Source organism: Phallusia mammillata, chromosome 1, assembly GCF_965637545.1.
Source record: "Phallusia mammillata chromosome 1, kaPhaMamm4.hap1.1, whole genome shotgun sequence".
Taxonomy (NCBI): Eukaryota; Metazoa; Chordata; class Ascidiacea; order Phlebobranchia; family Ascidiidae; genus Phallusia; species Phallusia mammillata.
The window spans coordinates 10356944-10372750 of NC_137252.1; the positions used below are offsets into that span (position 1 = coordinate 10356944).

The window sequence follows — 15807 nt, forward strand, 5'->3', positions numbered from 1 at the left end:
CCCGCTTCTCGCGAATTTGAGACAATGCCTTGTGGTCACGCCTTGAGAAAGAAATAGGCCTTCGGGAATGCGTCCACCTGACCAATGGGAATGTCCATTTCATACTCATGCATACATGGCTTACTAATAAAGCACCAGTGTAATCAATGGTTCCTACGTTTTACGATATTGTAAATCCTTTAGCACTGAACTAATAAATCTAAGAGTTGCACTTGTAATGTTTACCTATACTGGGCTACTGAAGCCTAAAACATTTGCTTTAGTTAGTAACGCTTTTGCATTGGCTTGTCATAGATCCAAACAGAAGTAAACAACTGAAGGAGTTATAATTAGGCATGTTTGAAAAAGGCTATTTTTGTTTTAAGTTTAGTTTCACAACAGGCGAAGAGAGCATCTACCAAATTGACGTAATGCCTTGTGTTAATCGGCTACATTATCCCTAACGGCGGTTTGATACCCGAGAAAGCTCTGTTTTCAGTAGAAATAAACAGACTTTTGAATCAGAGAAATTGCCAAGATTTCAAAACAGGGTTTTAATTATTTAACTTTTCGCATCAAAACAAAATCTTTGAATTATTGGCCAATATTTGGATAAAGACACATATATTTTTTATTAAATATTTTCTAAGTTGACTTTTTTAATAGTTAGGACGCCAATCCGGAGGATTACGACCATAAGTTGTTTTGAGAAATTTTATTAGAGTCCGTGCTTCGTCTGATGTGATAAAGTTTTGTGAATAACTTGCTGCTGTTTTGATTTGTATGATTTGAAGAAAATCAGAACATTTTGGTTTCACAGTGTTAGGCAAGATTGGACGAAAATCTTGCATATGTGCACATAATAGTCGCAGTCGCATCATAAACTTAGCATTTATCAATCCTAACCTGAATATAACTCGAAGCATGGGTTTCAATATGGCCAACATTGTATTCTCGCAAAAGTTTGTATTAATGTCATCTGCACAGATACTGTCTTGACATAGCTTGGAAAAATCGACACATTCGGAATTGCTTCACTCTGGCGCCCACTTTTGGTGGGTTGTTGTGGTTGAGTTCTGGTCGCGAGATGGCGCTCATCAAAATCGACTTTTTACCATTCTCGCCAGATTCCCGTCTTTCGAAAGTGGCGTGTTCAAGAATTTGTACATTCCAAATATGTTCGCTTAAGTGATATTCCACAGCATCACAACATTCACGGTTTTCCTGCAACGCCTAAAAAGTGTTTGGGCAATTTTATTTGCTTTTCACCTCATAAAAAACATATTTGTTCCAAAAGTCAAATCAATTTTTCATGCATTTTATTTCCAGCACAAGCAAGAAAATAATAAGCATAAAAATGCATGTCTCGCAAATCGTTGGAAATAAAAAAAAGCACAGACCGTTTTTTAGTGTTTATTACTGCTTTGTACTGTTATGCAACAATTTTTTCAGAGAATGCAAAATCAACCAGTACTATTTATTAGACAAATTTCCAGAATCGAGCTCACCTTGAAAGCAGTTTGGTAATCTACTTCCTTTGTCAGTTGACACAAAACTGCCGCTTGCGTAAAACATTTCATGTGCATACAACATTTGATCATGCGCTGAATAATCTAGAGCGTGGACATTTGTTGATATATTTAAAAGAAAACAACAAAATTTAAAACGTACTTGGTCATCGTCGTACGGGCCGTTGCTAGGTACATCAGTGAAGTAATTGGTGACATACGCCCCTAGCAACAGGTAACTACGCAAAGCCGCCCCATAGTTACTGAATGCGTAATGTACGTCAGCCTGCAAAACAAATACGACAGTGTTATTAGTTAATCGAAAAAGCAAGCAAATGTACATATATTGCGAGTCTGTTTGTGATTTGATAGAATTTTGAAATAAAGTCAAATATTTGCTAAATGTACTTTAATACACACAGCTGCCAATGCAAAACTGGATAAATATTTCATAAGCCCAATCTGACTTATATCTGATTTCTGTTCGCAAAGAGTGCAAGTTGAGTAAGATCCCCTTTTAAAACAAAGCTTAAATACAAAATTAGCAAAACACATTTAAGCAACTGCATGACACATTACCAATGAACTAATTTAAAAACTCTTACCAATGTTCGCAGCCAGCTTCTATTCTGCGGCTGCAATGTCAAACAGTGAGCTAGGGTTTCGCGCAATGCTAATGTCACACAAGGACCGCTGAGAGGAGCTCCGTCCAAACCGGTCGGCCATAGCGCGTTGATGACGTTTGCGTCGGGTACAGTGATGTCAGATAAAATGTCGGTCCGACAGAGCCGATGAAGATGCACCAAAAGTGAAAGAACGATCTAAGATAAAATAATATTTGTGCTTGAAAAAAATACAGCCATCGTTTACTAAAGTGGTCGAAGCTTGTCACATAAAATTTCACCAAACAATTTTTCGCGAAATAATTGCATGAGCAAACACGCATCTATTTCCAGGTAAAGAAATTTATGCCTTGGTTTTGGAAATAAAGTATACCGCAAAGAATGATACAATTGATGTTGGCTGTCGCAAAAATACGCCAGCCGCGGCCATTCAAGGGTATTTGCAATGCATTTTGCCATACGAAACTACTTTAACGAAACTCAACAATAGAAGATCGCGCAAATACTTGATCACGTTGCTGGCAACTTCGCTCACCTGCATTAGATGAGGGTTACGAAGCAGTTTTATGAAACGCAGAAACTCGGGTCGAGCGATTATTGCATTTGACGGCAGCAGGTTTCGTAATGGTTCTGTCTGTTGCTTTTTCGATGATCCCCGACCAGACATTGAGCTTGCCAAAGGTGCAGCAGTAGCATAAATACCCATGGCAGCCGACCATAGATCGTGCACAGCTTTCCGTGGTTCGAGACTGCGATCTATGACACCTGCTCTTACCAGTGATAGAAGGCATGCAATTCGTAGACACGGAGCTGAAGAAGGGCCCCTTGAAGCTGTAATAAATTACATAGAAATCTAAAATTGAGTTTGACGGTTTTATTGTGATCTTCAAGACAAAACGCACAACATTACTGAAGGAATTTTGAGATTTAAGAAAAGACTTTGGCGTTTTAAATAAATTAAGTAATAAATAAAACAGAACAAACAATTTTAACCCTTTATCTAAAACCAAAAATTTATCATAAAAGTGAACCCGTTTAAGAGACCGGTATTTATTTTAACTGCTAGAGAACAAAACGATAAATCGAATGGTGTTTGAAATGTAAGACTACTTGGCGCATGTAAAATTGTACAACCTTAAATGTAGCAGATTGAAATAAGATCGTGTTAACCTCACCGCTCATAAAAAATGACAAATCTTCCAAATTGAGTAACATAGCAGCGCATAGTGGGACCAGAATTGGCGGCAAATTAGCCTGTTTCGATTGGTCGGACGCAGTGGCCAGAAGATGACGACATCTTGTTACAACGTCGCCAAGTTGATTTCGCAATTCACTGCATTCCTCGCGATCCGAATAATGCAAGCTATAGACAAAGCACATACAGTTTTTTTTCACACAAAAACACCAAACAACATCAAATCGGAGACCAATGCTGGACAAGTTCTAGAAATCAATTTGTTTTTCCACTGTTTTTGTTCAGTGTTCCACAGTTTTCAACACTTACCTTTTATCGTCGAGCAGTTCCATCACTTCTACTTTTAACAATTCGTTTGTGGCGATTTTTTGTATCTTTTGATCGCTTTTTGTTGTGCAACTTTTCTAAAATAAAAGCCACTCAACTTAAAGTGGGAGGTATGGTGTTCAGACCAAATAAAATATTTAAATGATTAATGTGTTGGTTATAATTCGCCCCTTTATTTCACAAGATCTTATGCTTTCGTGCATAGAAATATACAAACCTGCACAAACGTCAGCATTCGTTTGGCAGTAGAGTAAGCCCCGTCTCTCACGCAGTGAAAAGCCTTCGCAAGCACAATGTGGTAAAAATCATAACTCTCCGCGTCGGTGGTTGAAGTAGTGATCGCCGACACATAAGCACTTGATAGTTCCCAACTGGCAACCAAACTGTAGTATTTCTTACCACTGGCGGCAATATGGAGCTGTTTTAAAGCTTCCTTGATTTCTGTGGGTTCAAGTGTTCGTAGCAAAAGTTTCTCAGGGGTTGTTGGTTTGGTTTGCAACGTGGAAGTTTCTGGTTGGTCGCTTGTTTCCTGACGTGTGTTGTCTTGTTCGCCTTTTATGCGCAGGATAAGATCATTTACGTCGTCTTCGTGCATGAATTTGCGCGTAACCTGCAAGTTTAAAAGTATTTTTCGGTAGATCCAATTTAGTCAACATGGTGGCCTCCAGAAATTGAGGATCAGCTTTACACTGGTTGATGCAATTAACCGACCTATAGTACATGAACCAACTCTAGAAACAACAAATTGAAAAAGCGTATATTTTCACAAAAAGTTTACCAACTATAGACAACACTATGATGGTCATGTCCTTTTTTGTTTTTCGTACGTATAAACAGTTAAAACGTGGGTTTAAGCAAAAATGGGAAAATATTTTTTTCCGAAGGGGTGCAACTTAATAGATTTAAATTTAAACCAAATGACAGTCAAATGTTGCTCGTTGCCGAGATTGAAAAATGCGACATTGAATTAAACCATTCATAGGTTTTCGGAGAAAATATAACGCCTGACATTGCAGAGAAGTAGGTCAGACGCGGATCAGCGAAAGCGAGGGTCTAATTCACAATCCAATAAAAAAAATCGGGATCGCCTAAAACTCTGATCGACTGTGTTTCTTTGGTTTTCAAGAGACGTTCTCGTTGTCACATTCACCTCAAATTGTAAAAGTTGTTCTACGAGTGAGGGTTCTGGCAAGTTGTTGGACAGTGAAGTAAGAAAACCTCCTAGTCTTTCGGCTTCTTCGGAGTTTACATATGGCGCCACCTGTTGGACAATACCTACGAGCAAAGCAATTAATAGGGGTCAGAGTATTTAATTTGATATTGTACTTGTTTAAAAAAAAAGAAAAAAGATTGTTCCGCATTAAAAAAAAAGATTGTTCCGCATTGACCATTTCGCTACAAAAATGGGGACGACTGTCATCATGAGGAAGGATTGGGTCGTATTTAAATTGCCAAATACATAGTATTGGTACTGTCCTTAAGCTACCGGCATTATAACGCACCAACTATTCTTTGAAGTTGTGCGATGTTCATCATTGATGTCCATAAACCGGTAGGTTGGTCAAAACCTCTTACGGCTCGTCGAACTGCAACTGTCCACTTGACATCGAACAGAATGTCTCCACCATAAGACTCATCACCGGAGTACAATACTTTGCGTTCCACCTGTTGTGTGCAAGTCTTTTATTCGGGTACAAAACACAGGAGATACCCTGGTTCCAGAATGTCGTATTCTTATCAACAAGTGCAATGTTTCTGATTTTGGCCGTTTGATTAAAATATATTTTTGCGCTTTTAGTTCGTTGCCTGAATATCGTATCACGACCTTAGTATGTGGAAATACCGTTTTGTTTTGACCCCAGAACGAATCAAACCTAAGTTTTATGACCACACAAAGTCTTTTACACATTCTTCACGGGTTAAAATTGCATTTGAAGAATGCAACTGCATTGGCTTCTCACCTGAACTAGGAAGAAAGAAAATTTGTTTGATACCTCATCAAGATACGAAGTTGAAAGTTCTTTCTTGTAAATATCCTCAATAATGTATTCTGCCATCTCACGAAGTGCTGAACCCTTCCGTTTCAAACAATCTTCAATTTTCAAACATAAACTTTCACACTCTGCCACTGCATCATCCGTTACACTCTCTTAAATAAAATAAAAAAACAGCTTGAACATTTAATTGGGGCACTCATGCACTGAATTTCAAGACCCGACTAGATAATGCGCTGTGTGAAGCATGAGCTGCTTACTGACAATACAAATGTATTCTCAAACACTATGCCAATGTACCACCATTCTTTTATTTGGTGCCAGAAAAATCCATACATTCAAAACACTAGCAACAAAATTACCTGTTTTAGTAACCATTTGACAGGCAACTCTGTAGCCATTCAAAGTAGCCTCATCAACTTCACAAAAACCTGATGAGTTCTCTGGAACTCTAGTTAACCATTCCCTACAAAAACATTCAAAGGTTTCAAAGACACAACACATTGACCTCCATAGCAACAAAAGCAATGGATGATAACAAACCAACATATAACATTAAATCAGCTGCAAGAGTGAATTGAAAACTTCTTGTTTACCCACTTTACATGTGAAAACATCTCTCTGGCCTTCTCATAAAAGCTATGACTGAAGTGAAGACATCCAAGATCATAACAAATCTGTGCATGCAGTTCCTCACATGAAATAACAATATCACCTGGAAAATTAAATAGGGTTGTCAGTATTCATTTCTTGTTGTCTTGTATGAAAATAAACTAGTTGTGTCAATATCTAGTTCTGAATAGCAGAGTACAAGAAATTCTCTAAAAAATAGGTAATGTAACGTACAAAATGCATCATGGCAGAAAACGTGGAACCATGCTGTACAAAATTTGTGTGTACAAATTTCAAAAAGACAAAAACAAAAATAAGATATTACACAAACTACATTGGATTAGTATTAAGGGGATAAAAAAATTGTAATGAAACAAACTTGATTTAACAGCTGCTTGAGCAAATTAGCTAACAAACTTACTTTCATTTTCAGTGCTTGTGCCCATTGAATCATCAGCAATTGTCTTATGACCTGGCATTTTTACTGGTCGTTTCACATGATGAAGTACAGCTTCAAGAAACTGGACAATGTCAAAAACTTGATCTTTTAAGATTGCAATGATTTGATCACGAATTTCATCACAGCGCTGTTGGGCATTTGCCTGGACAAAAAATTTGTAGGGTCACATTGGAATTGGGCATTTAAATAGTACAGCTGCCCCTGCATTGTTGGGAGAAAAGATTACTCACAAGGCCACAACTGTAAACTTCATAGATTGATAATATTGAATGTCAATTTATTTTCTACCTTTCAAAAATCCCTTAGACACTTTTATTTTACTAAGTCAGCCATGTTTTCAATTTATGTAGAGAACAGAGTTCTATAAGGTAAATTTGAATGCTTTCTAAAGATCAATTTAAACCTTGTTTAGCAGTACACTTTGCATTAGGTTTGGTTACAAGGGCTTGTATTGTACAAACATTACAATTACAACACCTGATAAGGAATGGATTGTGGTACAGTTGGAGTGATTCTGCCTCCTGGTTTGCAAGGAAATGAAGATTTTACAATAGTCCTGCTTCCCCATCTACAGTAGAGTATGAGAGATGAAATTGTGTGGTCATTCATGCTCTCCAGTGCAGTTGCCAAGGAATTCTAAACAATTGAAAAAGAACCATATGCTACACATTCATTTGATAACCTTATCCGTTTCTGTAAATAGCAAGTATTGACCAACTTTGGGGCATTTTAACTGCATTTGAATCAAATTATAGGTGTTGTATTGCTTGCGCATTTGCTAAAACTGACATGGTCTTGGGTAGAGCTACTATCACAGGAACTTACAGTACAAAAGTTTGCAGAATTCCAATAAGTGGCATAAAGAGCATTTCCAAATACTCAAAAATGCAATTTGTGTCAAAAATGGTAACAGTTAGGGCTATTAGGGTTGGTTGAGGATTCATAATAATAAAAATCACAATATTAACCAAAAAACCTAGTTGGTAGCGCTATGATCTTCGTGTGTGCAAATCAGTGAAATATATTTTTCATATTGCTCAAAACCAGAAGGGTCCGCTCACAGATGTAAAGTTACACTTTGCAAGGTCAGTGACCACCACAAAACACACATAAATATTTCTCAACTTAATATGTTTTCATCATTTTACTTTTCTATTTGGTCTGCAAAAAGTTGTGATGGGATACAAACAGTCCAAAAAACTAAAACAATGAAAAACACTGTCTCAAAAATGTATAGGGCCTTCATAGATCACCTGTGGAGTGGGTGGTATTTGTGTTTTGCAAGCTTTCATAAATTCTGTTAACAATTGATGCCTGGATGCAATAGGCAGTTCCTTGTCAAACACATTTAAATCCCATTTTAAAAGTGATGCAGTTTGCAGTGCAAGCTTTTTTAGTGCTCTGTTTCTTTCATTGTCTGGAGGTGGCAACAGTTGGCCTTGGTCATTTACCGGTCGATTTGCCTGAACAAAATAGTTTCCATTGAAATTTAAAAATACATATATATGTAGCAATTTGAATTAAAGCAGACAATACCTGATCATAAAACTGCTTGATTAATGCACAACCAGATGGTTCTGGGTCAGTTTCATTCAAATGTTCAACCAAAAGATCTGGATTTAAAAGGAATTCAAACCAGGCCTTTGCATTATTGTTGTCAGCTCTTACATAGGAACTTGGATAAAGCAAATCTGTCATAGACATGACTCTATCCCAACTAAAAACCTATGATAAGCATAAAGTTTGTAATGTTACAAAATGACAGAAAGAATACCATATATCAAACAATAGCATAAACAGATACAATCAAACTTTATTATTGAAAACATACTTATAAATGGCAACACAATGAATATTTTTTTCAACCTATCCAACACTAATCATTGGAAAATAAATTCAGATTAATGGTTAATAATAAAAAAACTCTACTCTTTCTTGATATTAAGAAAAGTATATGAACTTTGTAACGTCCTCTAATTTTTGTTTCAAGTTAAATCAGCAAGATAAGCAACAAACTGTTAGTTGCATGTACCCCAGTGTTCTAGAACATATACAAAAAATTTACGGTTGCTCTCTCCGTTTGAGTTGCATCTTTACATCATAAAACAATGCTTAAATAAATTTGTATACCTTAAAATGGTGTCTTATTCGAAATTTTGCTTGTTTGTGACCCCAACCTCAAAAACACGGCCACGTACAAATATTGTAACATTGTTAAGAAATTGTATGGAGAAAAATGTATACACTGAACTGACATTTCAGAATAAGGCAAAAATAACAAAAACATAATAGTGACATGCTTTGTTGGTTTTAAACGACAATAAACATAGCACATTGTGTTATATGCTAACATCACTTTCTTTATCATTGTCTTTATCCCCATCATAAAACTCATTGGCAGGAGCAACATGCTGAAGCACTTGTTCCTGTGTTTCACGCACTTCGGGATCACTAAACTCCTCATAGTTGTCAAATGATAGAAGATCAGGTGGAACTTCCTGCATTTGGACACTTGGAGCATGATCTATCATTTTTAAATTGTCCAAGATCATCTGTTTCAGTTGGTCCAAATACTGCTTAGTGTTTTGGTTCTCAATCCCTCGACTTGTGTCTGGTCGCAAGGTGTAATCAGGGCCAAAATATTCAAAGTACTCATTGTATGGCAGTTCATCACTTATATCCTGGTTCACTATGATAGAGGTTTCATGCGTCCAGCAACGTGCCACATTTCTAACTGTGTAGCCACCACCACCAAGGAACATAAGTGGCACACCAAATCCCTTCATAAACCTGACACATTCTCCATGACCATCAATAGTCAAGTTAAAACAACCCAGTCTGTCACAACCCAGGGAATCTGCCCCACACTGCATAACCACACAAGTAGGTTGATAAGATTCCATAACAGCTTGCATGATAGGCTTAAAAAGTTGGTGATAAGTGTGGTCGTTGATGCCATCTTTTAATGGCACATTTATGGAATAGTAGCGCCCACTTTCAACACCTAGCTCATACATGTCCCCAGTTCCAGGAAAAAAATAGTTTCCATACTTATGAAATGACACAGTCATGACTCTGTCTGTTAAATAAAATGCTTCCTGTACACCATCACCATGGTGGACATCAATATCAAGATACAAGACCCTTGAATGATATTTAAGCAATTCCAAAATAGCAATAACAATGTCATTGACATAACAAAATCCAGAAGCTTCATATTTCTTGGCGTGATGAAGGCCACCAGACCAATTAATGGCAATATCACATTTCTTGTTGTTAAGCATGGTAGCAGCTTGCAATGAAGCCCCAGTGTACATTGAACAAAAATCATATAGTCCTGGAAAAACAGGGCAATCATCTCCAACATTGAAGACTTGAAGGTTCTTGGTAAATCCTGTCAAGTTCATAGGTGTAACTCTTTGTAGAAAGTTAATGTATTCTTCAGAATGGAATCTGCACATATCATGTCTTGTGGCCCGATATGGCTTAAACATCTGTAGTTTGTTGTGGAGGCCATAATGCAAAACCAGTGTATGAGTTAAGGCCAAGCGATGGGGCTTCATAGGATGTCCAGGACCATAATGAAAACGAGAAACATCCATATCATAAAAATAGGCCACCTTGTTTTTAGGGCCCTCAGTCATGGTGATATTTATCTTGCCAGAGTAATAAAAAAATAAAACACGTTTCTAAATCTTAAAGTTCATAATGTTTCTATTCTGAATAAAACAATCAAACCTGTAAAGCAAAATATAAACTCACATGACACTGTGCCAAAAAACAAACGGCATTTCAGTCACATATGTATTCACCAATACATAGTTTTGTAAGTTTTTCTTTGATCAAAATATGTCACTTTTACATTACTATGACAAACGCAAAAGTTTATTTTGCAAATATTTGTACACGTGACGTGAAACAACTTAAAAGTTCTATTTTCCTTTTGCCTTCACAAAATAAAATCCCCTAAAACACAACATAGAAATAGTATTTTGCCGCAAGTGACGTCAAATATTTTATGGAATAAAAAAACTACGTTGTGTTTTGTATTAAACTATTGGTAAGTCATGTTATAATTTTGACCTAAATGTATCAAATAGACCTGGGGCGGCATTACGAACACATCTCGCTTAGTTTAGCGAGCTCGGTATTGACGCACGACCTCGTTAAGTTGAGATTTGGTGTTACGAATCCCCGTCTCGCTAACCGGAACTCGCTAAACTCCTCGCTAACTAACGAGGACCTCAGACCACTCGCTAACAGGCCCCACGAGAGGGGGGTGCAGCTGGTGCGCCGCACCGGGGCCCATGAGAGTCTAGGGGGCCCATAATTATTAAGTTGAAGATTACAGGGTGAAATGTGTACTTTTAAAATTGTTTTAAAACTAAAAATGTTGATGCCGATTGCCAAATGTGGAGTTTGATTTGTTTGTATTGCAACTCTATGCAACAAGTTTTATGATTGTTATACGTTGGTGAATGCGCGAATTGTAGCGAGATCTCTTTTTGATTTTTTTACTTTTTTGTGTCCGTTGTTTGGTAACGTAAGACTTATGCACATTTGCGCTGACTACATGGTGCTGGTGAGTTTTCTGGACGTTATAATAGCATTTGTTACACGTATTTGATTTGGTCACAGCTTTGGTAGTAAGCGAGGTACTTTATTGGACCTTATTTGTTAAGTACATACGCGATAAAGCGACAGTTATGTGTGTGTGTGAAGACGTTTACTTTGCTGTCTGCCTTCGTATTAACATTTTCTATTGGTCTGTTTGTACCTATGTGAAAATGACCGGCAAAGCAGTTATTATTTTAAACAAATTAGCAGTAATGGGGTCTCATCCGACTTAAGTCACATTTTTCGAAAGCTTGACTTGAGTCTTCTCAGCTGTGAAAAGACTTGGCTTGACTTGGTATACCAACAAAAACACAAAATCTTTTACCAGATAACCTGTTCAGTTGGCTTTAACCAAACAATAGCAGAACTTTACTGTGCGATTTGTAGGTATTTTTGTTGGTATACCGAGTATATATATTTTATATTTTTGAGGTCATTTCATCCGGCCCTCGACCATATTTTTTTAGGTTGCGAAATCGTATTGATAACTTTGTAACATTCAAAAATTAAACTACTCCCTACGAAAGTTTTCCTGTCGCGATATGTGGAATTGATATTACCTAGTTTCATAGGATTGCAACGCCTATGATTGATTCAAAGCGAGTTTGTTACGTCACAGACAAGACTACAAGTGTTGATTGTGCGCAAACAATTGCCTTCCTATAGGTTACTTGTGACGTAATATACAAGCATTGCCCGTAAGATGAGACTAACTATACCAGGGGACGGCAACCCCCGAAACGCATGTCAAGGTTGGCAGTTTTGGCACGCTAGGTGCTGTTATATGGCACGCCAACCGATTTGTGTGTTTATATTGAAGTAACAATTTCACCTGTTACACTGCTTGTTTAGTTTTTAGCATGCCACGGTCTTAAAATTCAGCCTTTGGCACACGTCGCCTAAAACGTTGCCGACCCTTGAAATATACAGTTTAACAGTCGCATAACCAGATTTTGGGATTTCAGAAATACCATGTTTGGGCTGAAAAAAGTTTCTGGTGACCCGTGGTTTAAGCCAGTGGTCTTCAACCTTTTTTAAAGGCGACCTCAGTTTGAGAGAAAATGAAATCAGCATTTGCACGCGACCCCATTTTTTTCCGATAAGGGGGGGAAAATGTTTCAAGTAATGCCGAAACTGCTGAAAGTATTTTCATGTAAATTTACCAGCTTAAATTTCAAGTAAACTTTCAATATTATCATTCAGCGTGTAAACGCCAATGAATTAAATTTATAGCGACCCCAGAAAAAGTTTAGGCGACCCCACATGGGGTCGCGAGCCACAGGTTGAAGACCACTGGTTTAAGCGAACACAGTACATGTCGAGACCAGTATTTGCTTTTGAGCGTTTGCTTTGCTGTACAAACACTATAGTGCATGCAGTAAAAATATAGGAATTTTAGGTTTTTAAAACTCTAAAGATTTGAGGTTATTGTCCAAGCTGTTTAATAAGTGCGGCTAGCTTCTTTTGGTGAATAAACGTATTAAACGCTTGATCATCAGCACACAAATAGTGTTCAAAGGGGGGCCCAGAAATTGACTTGCACCAGCATATTTTTTTTCTCTCCAGGGCCCTGCTCGCTAACGCTAAATTGTTGTTGACAAAGCCACACAGTCACGTCGGAAATCAATTGTGGCTACGTATTTTGTTGGTAAAAGTTTGTACAAACGAAGAAAAATCGCAAATGTCGGTTTTAATTTAATTTTGAAATGGCGTTTGCGAAGAATAACTGTATTGGATTGATGCCATCAATTCACGAGGATTTACACATTTTCCAGTTAAAATAAGTTGCAAAAATTCCGGTAAAAAGTATCTGATGCTGGAAGCAATACAGTTTAACTGTTTAAGAAATCTAATTTGGGCAAACACAACATTTAAGCTATTGTACTAACCGTCCGTGTGGTATTGACTCAAAGTTTACACCCTCCATATTTTCTTTCAACACTCTAGCTATAAGATGAACGTGTCAAGATTGGTTGTTTTTATTGATCATAGTAGTTATTTTGTGTTAAATTTATAAGATTGTCATGTATTTGCTCTAGTTTTAAAATACTTGTCCGGTTTGTAATGTGTCCCAAATCTCTGCCTGCAATACTGCCATTGAGGAACCTCCACAAACACAATAAATGTAATGATCTGCATGGCAATATTGCCTGATACTGAAGTGATTCGAGGTCAATAACATGATTGTTTGAACAGCATGTACTTGTGTTTATTAGAAACAAAAAGTGACAGTGTAGCATTACATGAATAAAATTGAAATGAAAGAATCGAGAAAACAAATAAAACACAAAAACTTTGAACAAATTTACAATTGAGTTGTTCTAAATTACCATGTGAGGTGGGTAATAGACAGAAACACTAATGCACATAATACAAACACCATGTACAGTATTAACACTGAATAAAAATGTAATTGTTAAGTGCCTAAGGCTGATTGTACCTTTTTCAGCTTTACAGCAGTCAAATTTGACCTGTAATTTTGGTCACAATGCTCCAATTTGGACTTATTTTGTGTGTGTCCAGCAAGCCTCTTTCTGCATCATGTTTTGGTCTGTCACTTTGTAATGAGGACACTGGTTCTTATTTTGTTTTAAATCTGTAATTGAAAAATGAATATGTAATATTGGGATGGTTAATTGAAGATGCAAACCATAAAACCTTATAAAATGAGTTGTACAAAACATGTGTTTACTGTTTAGGTATAATAAAGTTGTCATTGTTTTAAACATAAATGAAAATCACCCTAATGTCACCAGTTAGAAATTATAAATTATTTTATAAAGTGCAAACCTACGTTAATCACAGATCTTACCGTATTTTTATGAAGCTCCAACGTTTTCTTTTCATAAAAATTATATCAAAAGATGTTTTGCACCTTTTCTAAGATATGAAACTTCCATTTCAACTGTTGTCCACGTTTCAATAAATTCTTGCAATGTTTCTTGATGTTCTTATGCTACTTTATCAAATAAACAAATTCCAAACTGTCCGTAAATTAGGAAATCCAAACATTTTGAGGTTATATTGCAAATTTACATTAAAAACAGCATAAATGACAGGCGAAAATTGTTTGTCGCAAGGTGTCGCATAGCGCGGCGTGACGATTTTGCTGCGTCAGACGTCTTTTTTGGCAATGGGTAAAAGGTAGACCAGACCAGTCACCAGACCAGCGAAAAACCAGTGGCGCCTTGTAGCGCTGAGGATATGTGCTATTTTTTAAAACAAAAAAAATCATTATTTAAACGTAAAAACATGATTTTCGTTTAAAAATACCTTAAAACCATCAGTTAAAAAAAATCCCAAGTCCCCATCCTCCCGGAACAGGAATGGGAGCATGATGAATTTTACACCCATTAACCCCTTGTAAATCCTATCAAACTCTTTGTTAGAAAACAAACTACACGTCAACTTAAAGGTATTTAAAATATCTTTCATTTGGTGTAAGTTTCATACACGAGCAAAGATGTTAAGACAGCAAAAACGCAGGAAAACTGAAACAAAATCCTCCTCATCAATGATCCGACTTAGAAAAAACCACCTATACCTCCATTTCTATCATCAAAATATACATCATCTGAAAGTTTTTTAAAATATCTTTCGTTTGATGTATGTCTTATGGACATGCAAAGATGTTAAGAGGGTGTAAGAGTGGGATCAATTCACAAAAATCTTCCTCATCACCATTTCATCTTCCAAAACACCACTGAAACTTCTATTTTTATTAACAAACTATACAGCATCTGAAAGGTATTTAAAATATCTTTCGTTTGATGTATGTCTTATCTACGTGCAAAGATGTTAAGAGGGTGTAAGAGTGGGATCAATTCACAAAAGTCTTCCTCATCACCATTTCATCTTCCAAAACACCATTTAAACCTCTATTTTTATTAACAAACTATACATCACCTCAAAGGTATTTAAAATATCTCTCGTTTGATGTAAGTCTCATGTACGAGCAAAGATGTTAAAAGGGTGCAAGAGTGGGATCAATCCACAAAAATCTTCCTCATCACCATTTCATCTTCCAAAACACCACTGAAACTTCTATTTTTATTAACAAACTATACAGCATCTGAAAGGTATTTAAAATATCTTTCGTTTGATGTATGTCTTATCTACGTGCAAAGATGTTAAGAGGGTGTAAGAGTGGGATCAATTCTCAAAAGTCTTCCTCATCACCATTTCATCTTCCAAAACACCATTCAAACCTCTATTTTTATTAACAAACTAGACATCATCTGAAAGGTATTTAAAATATCTTTCGTTTGATGTAAGTCTCATGTACGAGCAAAGATGTTAAGAGGGTGTAAGAGTGGGATCAATTCACAAAAGTCTTCCTCATCACCATTTCATCTTCCAAAACACCATTTAAACTCCTACTTTTATTAACAAACTATACATCACCTGAAAGGTATTTAAAATATCTCTCGTTTGATGTAAGTCTCATGTACGAGCAAAGATGTTAAAAGGGTGCAAGAGTGGGATCAATCCA

General features: G+C 36.7%; 2 protein-coding genes and 1 long non-coding RNA gene across 4 annotated transcripts; all 3 read right to left on the minus strand.

The window, feature by feature from the left end:
• Nucleotides 1-908: 908 nt before the first annotated feature.
• On the minus strand, nucleotides 909-8449 carry LOC145229463 (integrator complex subunit 8-like). 2 transcript variants are annotated; one of them, XM_080094813.1, is made up of 17 exons: nucleotides 8235-8449; nucleotides 7952-8161; nucleotides 7176-7334; nucleotides 6660-6840; nucleotides 6227-6341; nucleotides 5989-6092; nucleotides 5627-5781; nucleotides 5135-5297; nucleotides 4783-4907; nucleotides 3850-4242; nucleotides 3615-3709; nucleotides 3286-3473; nucleotides 2646-2941; nucleotides 2093-2308; nucleotides 1651-1773; nucleotides 1488-1592; nucleotides 909-1212 (listed from the first exon to the last, which is right to left on the minus strand). In XM_080094813.1, exons 1-17 carry the CDS (start codon nucleotides 8400-8402, stop codon nucleotides 955-957), a joined length of 3054 nt encoding a protein of 1017 aa, XP_079950939.1. In that variant the 5' UTR covers nucleotides 8403-8449; the 3' UTR covers nucleotides 909-954. The 2 variants fall into 2 exon arrangements, with proteins under 2 accessions (XP_079950939.1, XP_079950932.1); XM_080094806.1 differs by having other exon boundaries at nucleotides 5594-5781.
• A 42-nt stretch (nucleotides 8450-8491) lies between these two features.
• LOC145229480 (histone deacetylase 3-like) lies at nucleotides 8492-10455 on the minus strand. Its single transcript, XM_080094824.1, has one exon. The coding sequence runs from the start codon at nucleotides 10340-10342 to the stop codon at nucleotides 9038-9040; it is 1305 nt and encodes a 434-aa protein (XP_079950950.1). The 5' UTR covers nucleotides 10343-10455; the 3' UTR covers nucleotides 8492-9037.
• Nucleotides 10456-13508: 3053 nt separating this feature from the next.
• Nucleotides 13509-14429, minus strand: LOC145233482 (uncharacterized). Its single transcript, XR_013861108.1, has 2 exons — nucleotides 14128-14429; nucleotides 13509-13911 (listed from the first exon to the last, which is right to left on the minus strand). It is a non-coding gene; the product is annotated as an uncharacterized LOC145233482 (long non-coding RNA).
• Between the last annotated feature and the right edge of the window lie 1378 nt (nucleotides 14430-15807).

What these genes read in the sequence shown, in the direction of transcription:
- LOC145229463 (XM_080094806.1), bottom strand. Translation starts at nt 8,402, where the DNA reads ATGTCTATGACAGATTTGCTTTATCCAAGTTCCTATGTAAGAGCTGAC. An exon ending in GAGATGTTTTCACATGTAAA is followed by an intron (nt 6,093 to 6,226) that starts GTGGGTAAACAA and finishes ATGTTTTTGTAG; the next exon opens with GGAATGGTTAACTAGAGTTC. An exon ending in TTTGTCATTTTTTATGAGCG is followed by an intron (nt 2,942 to 3,285) that starts GTGAGGTTAACA and finishes AATTTATTACAG; the next exon opens with CTTCAAGGGGCCCTTCTTCA.
- LOC145229480 (XM_080094824.1), bottom strand. Translation starts at nt 10,342, where the DNA reads ATGACTGAGGGCCCTAAAAACAAGGTGGCCTATTTTTATGATATGGAT.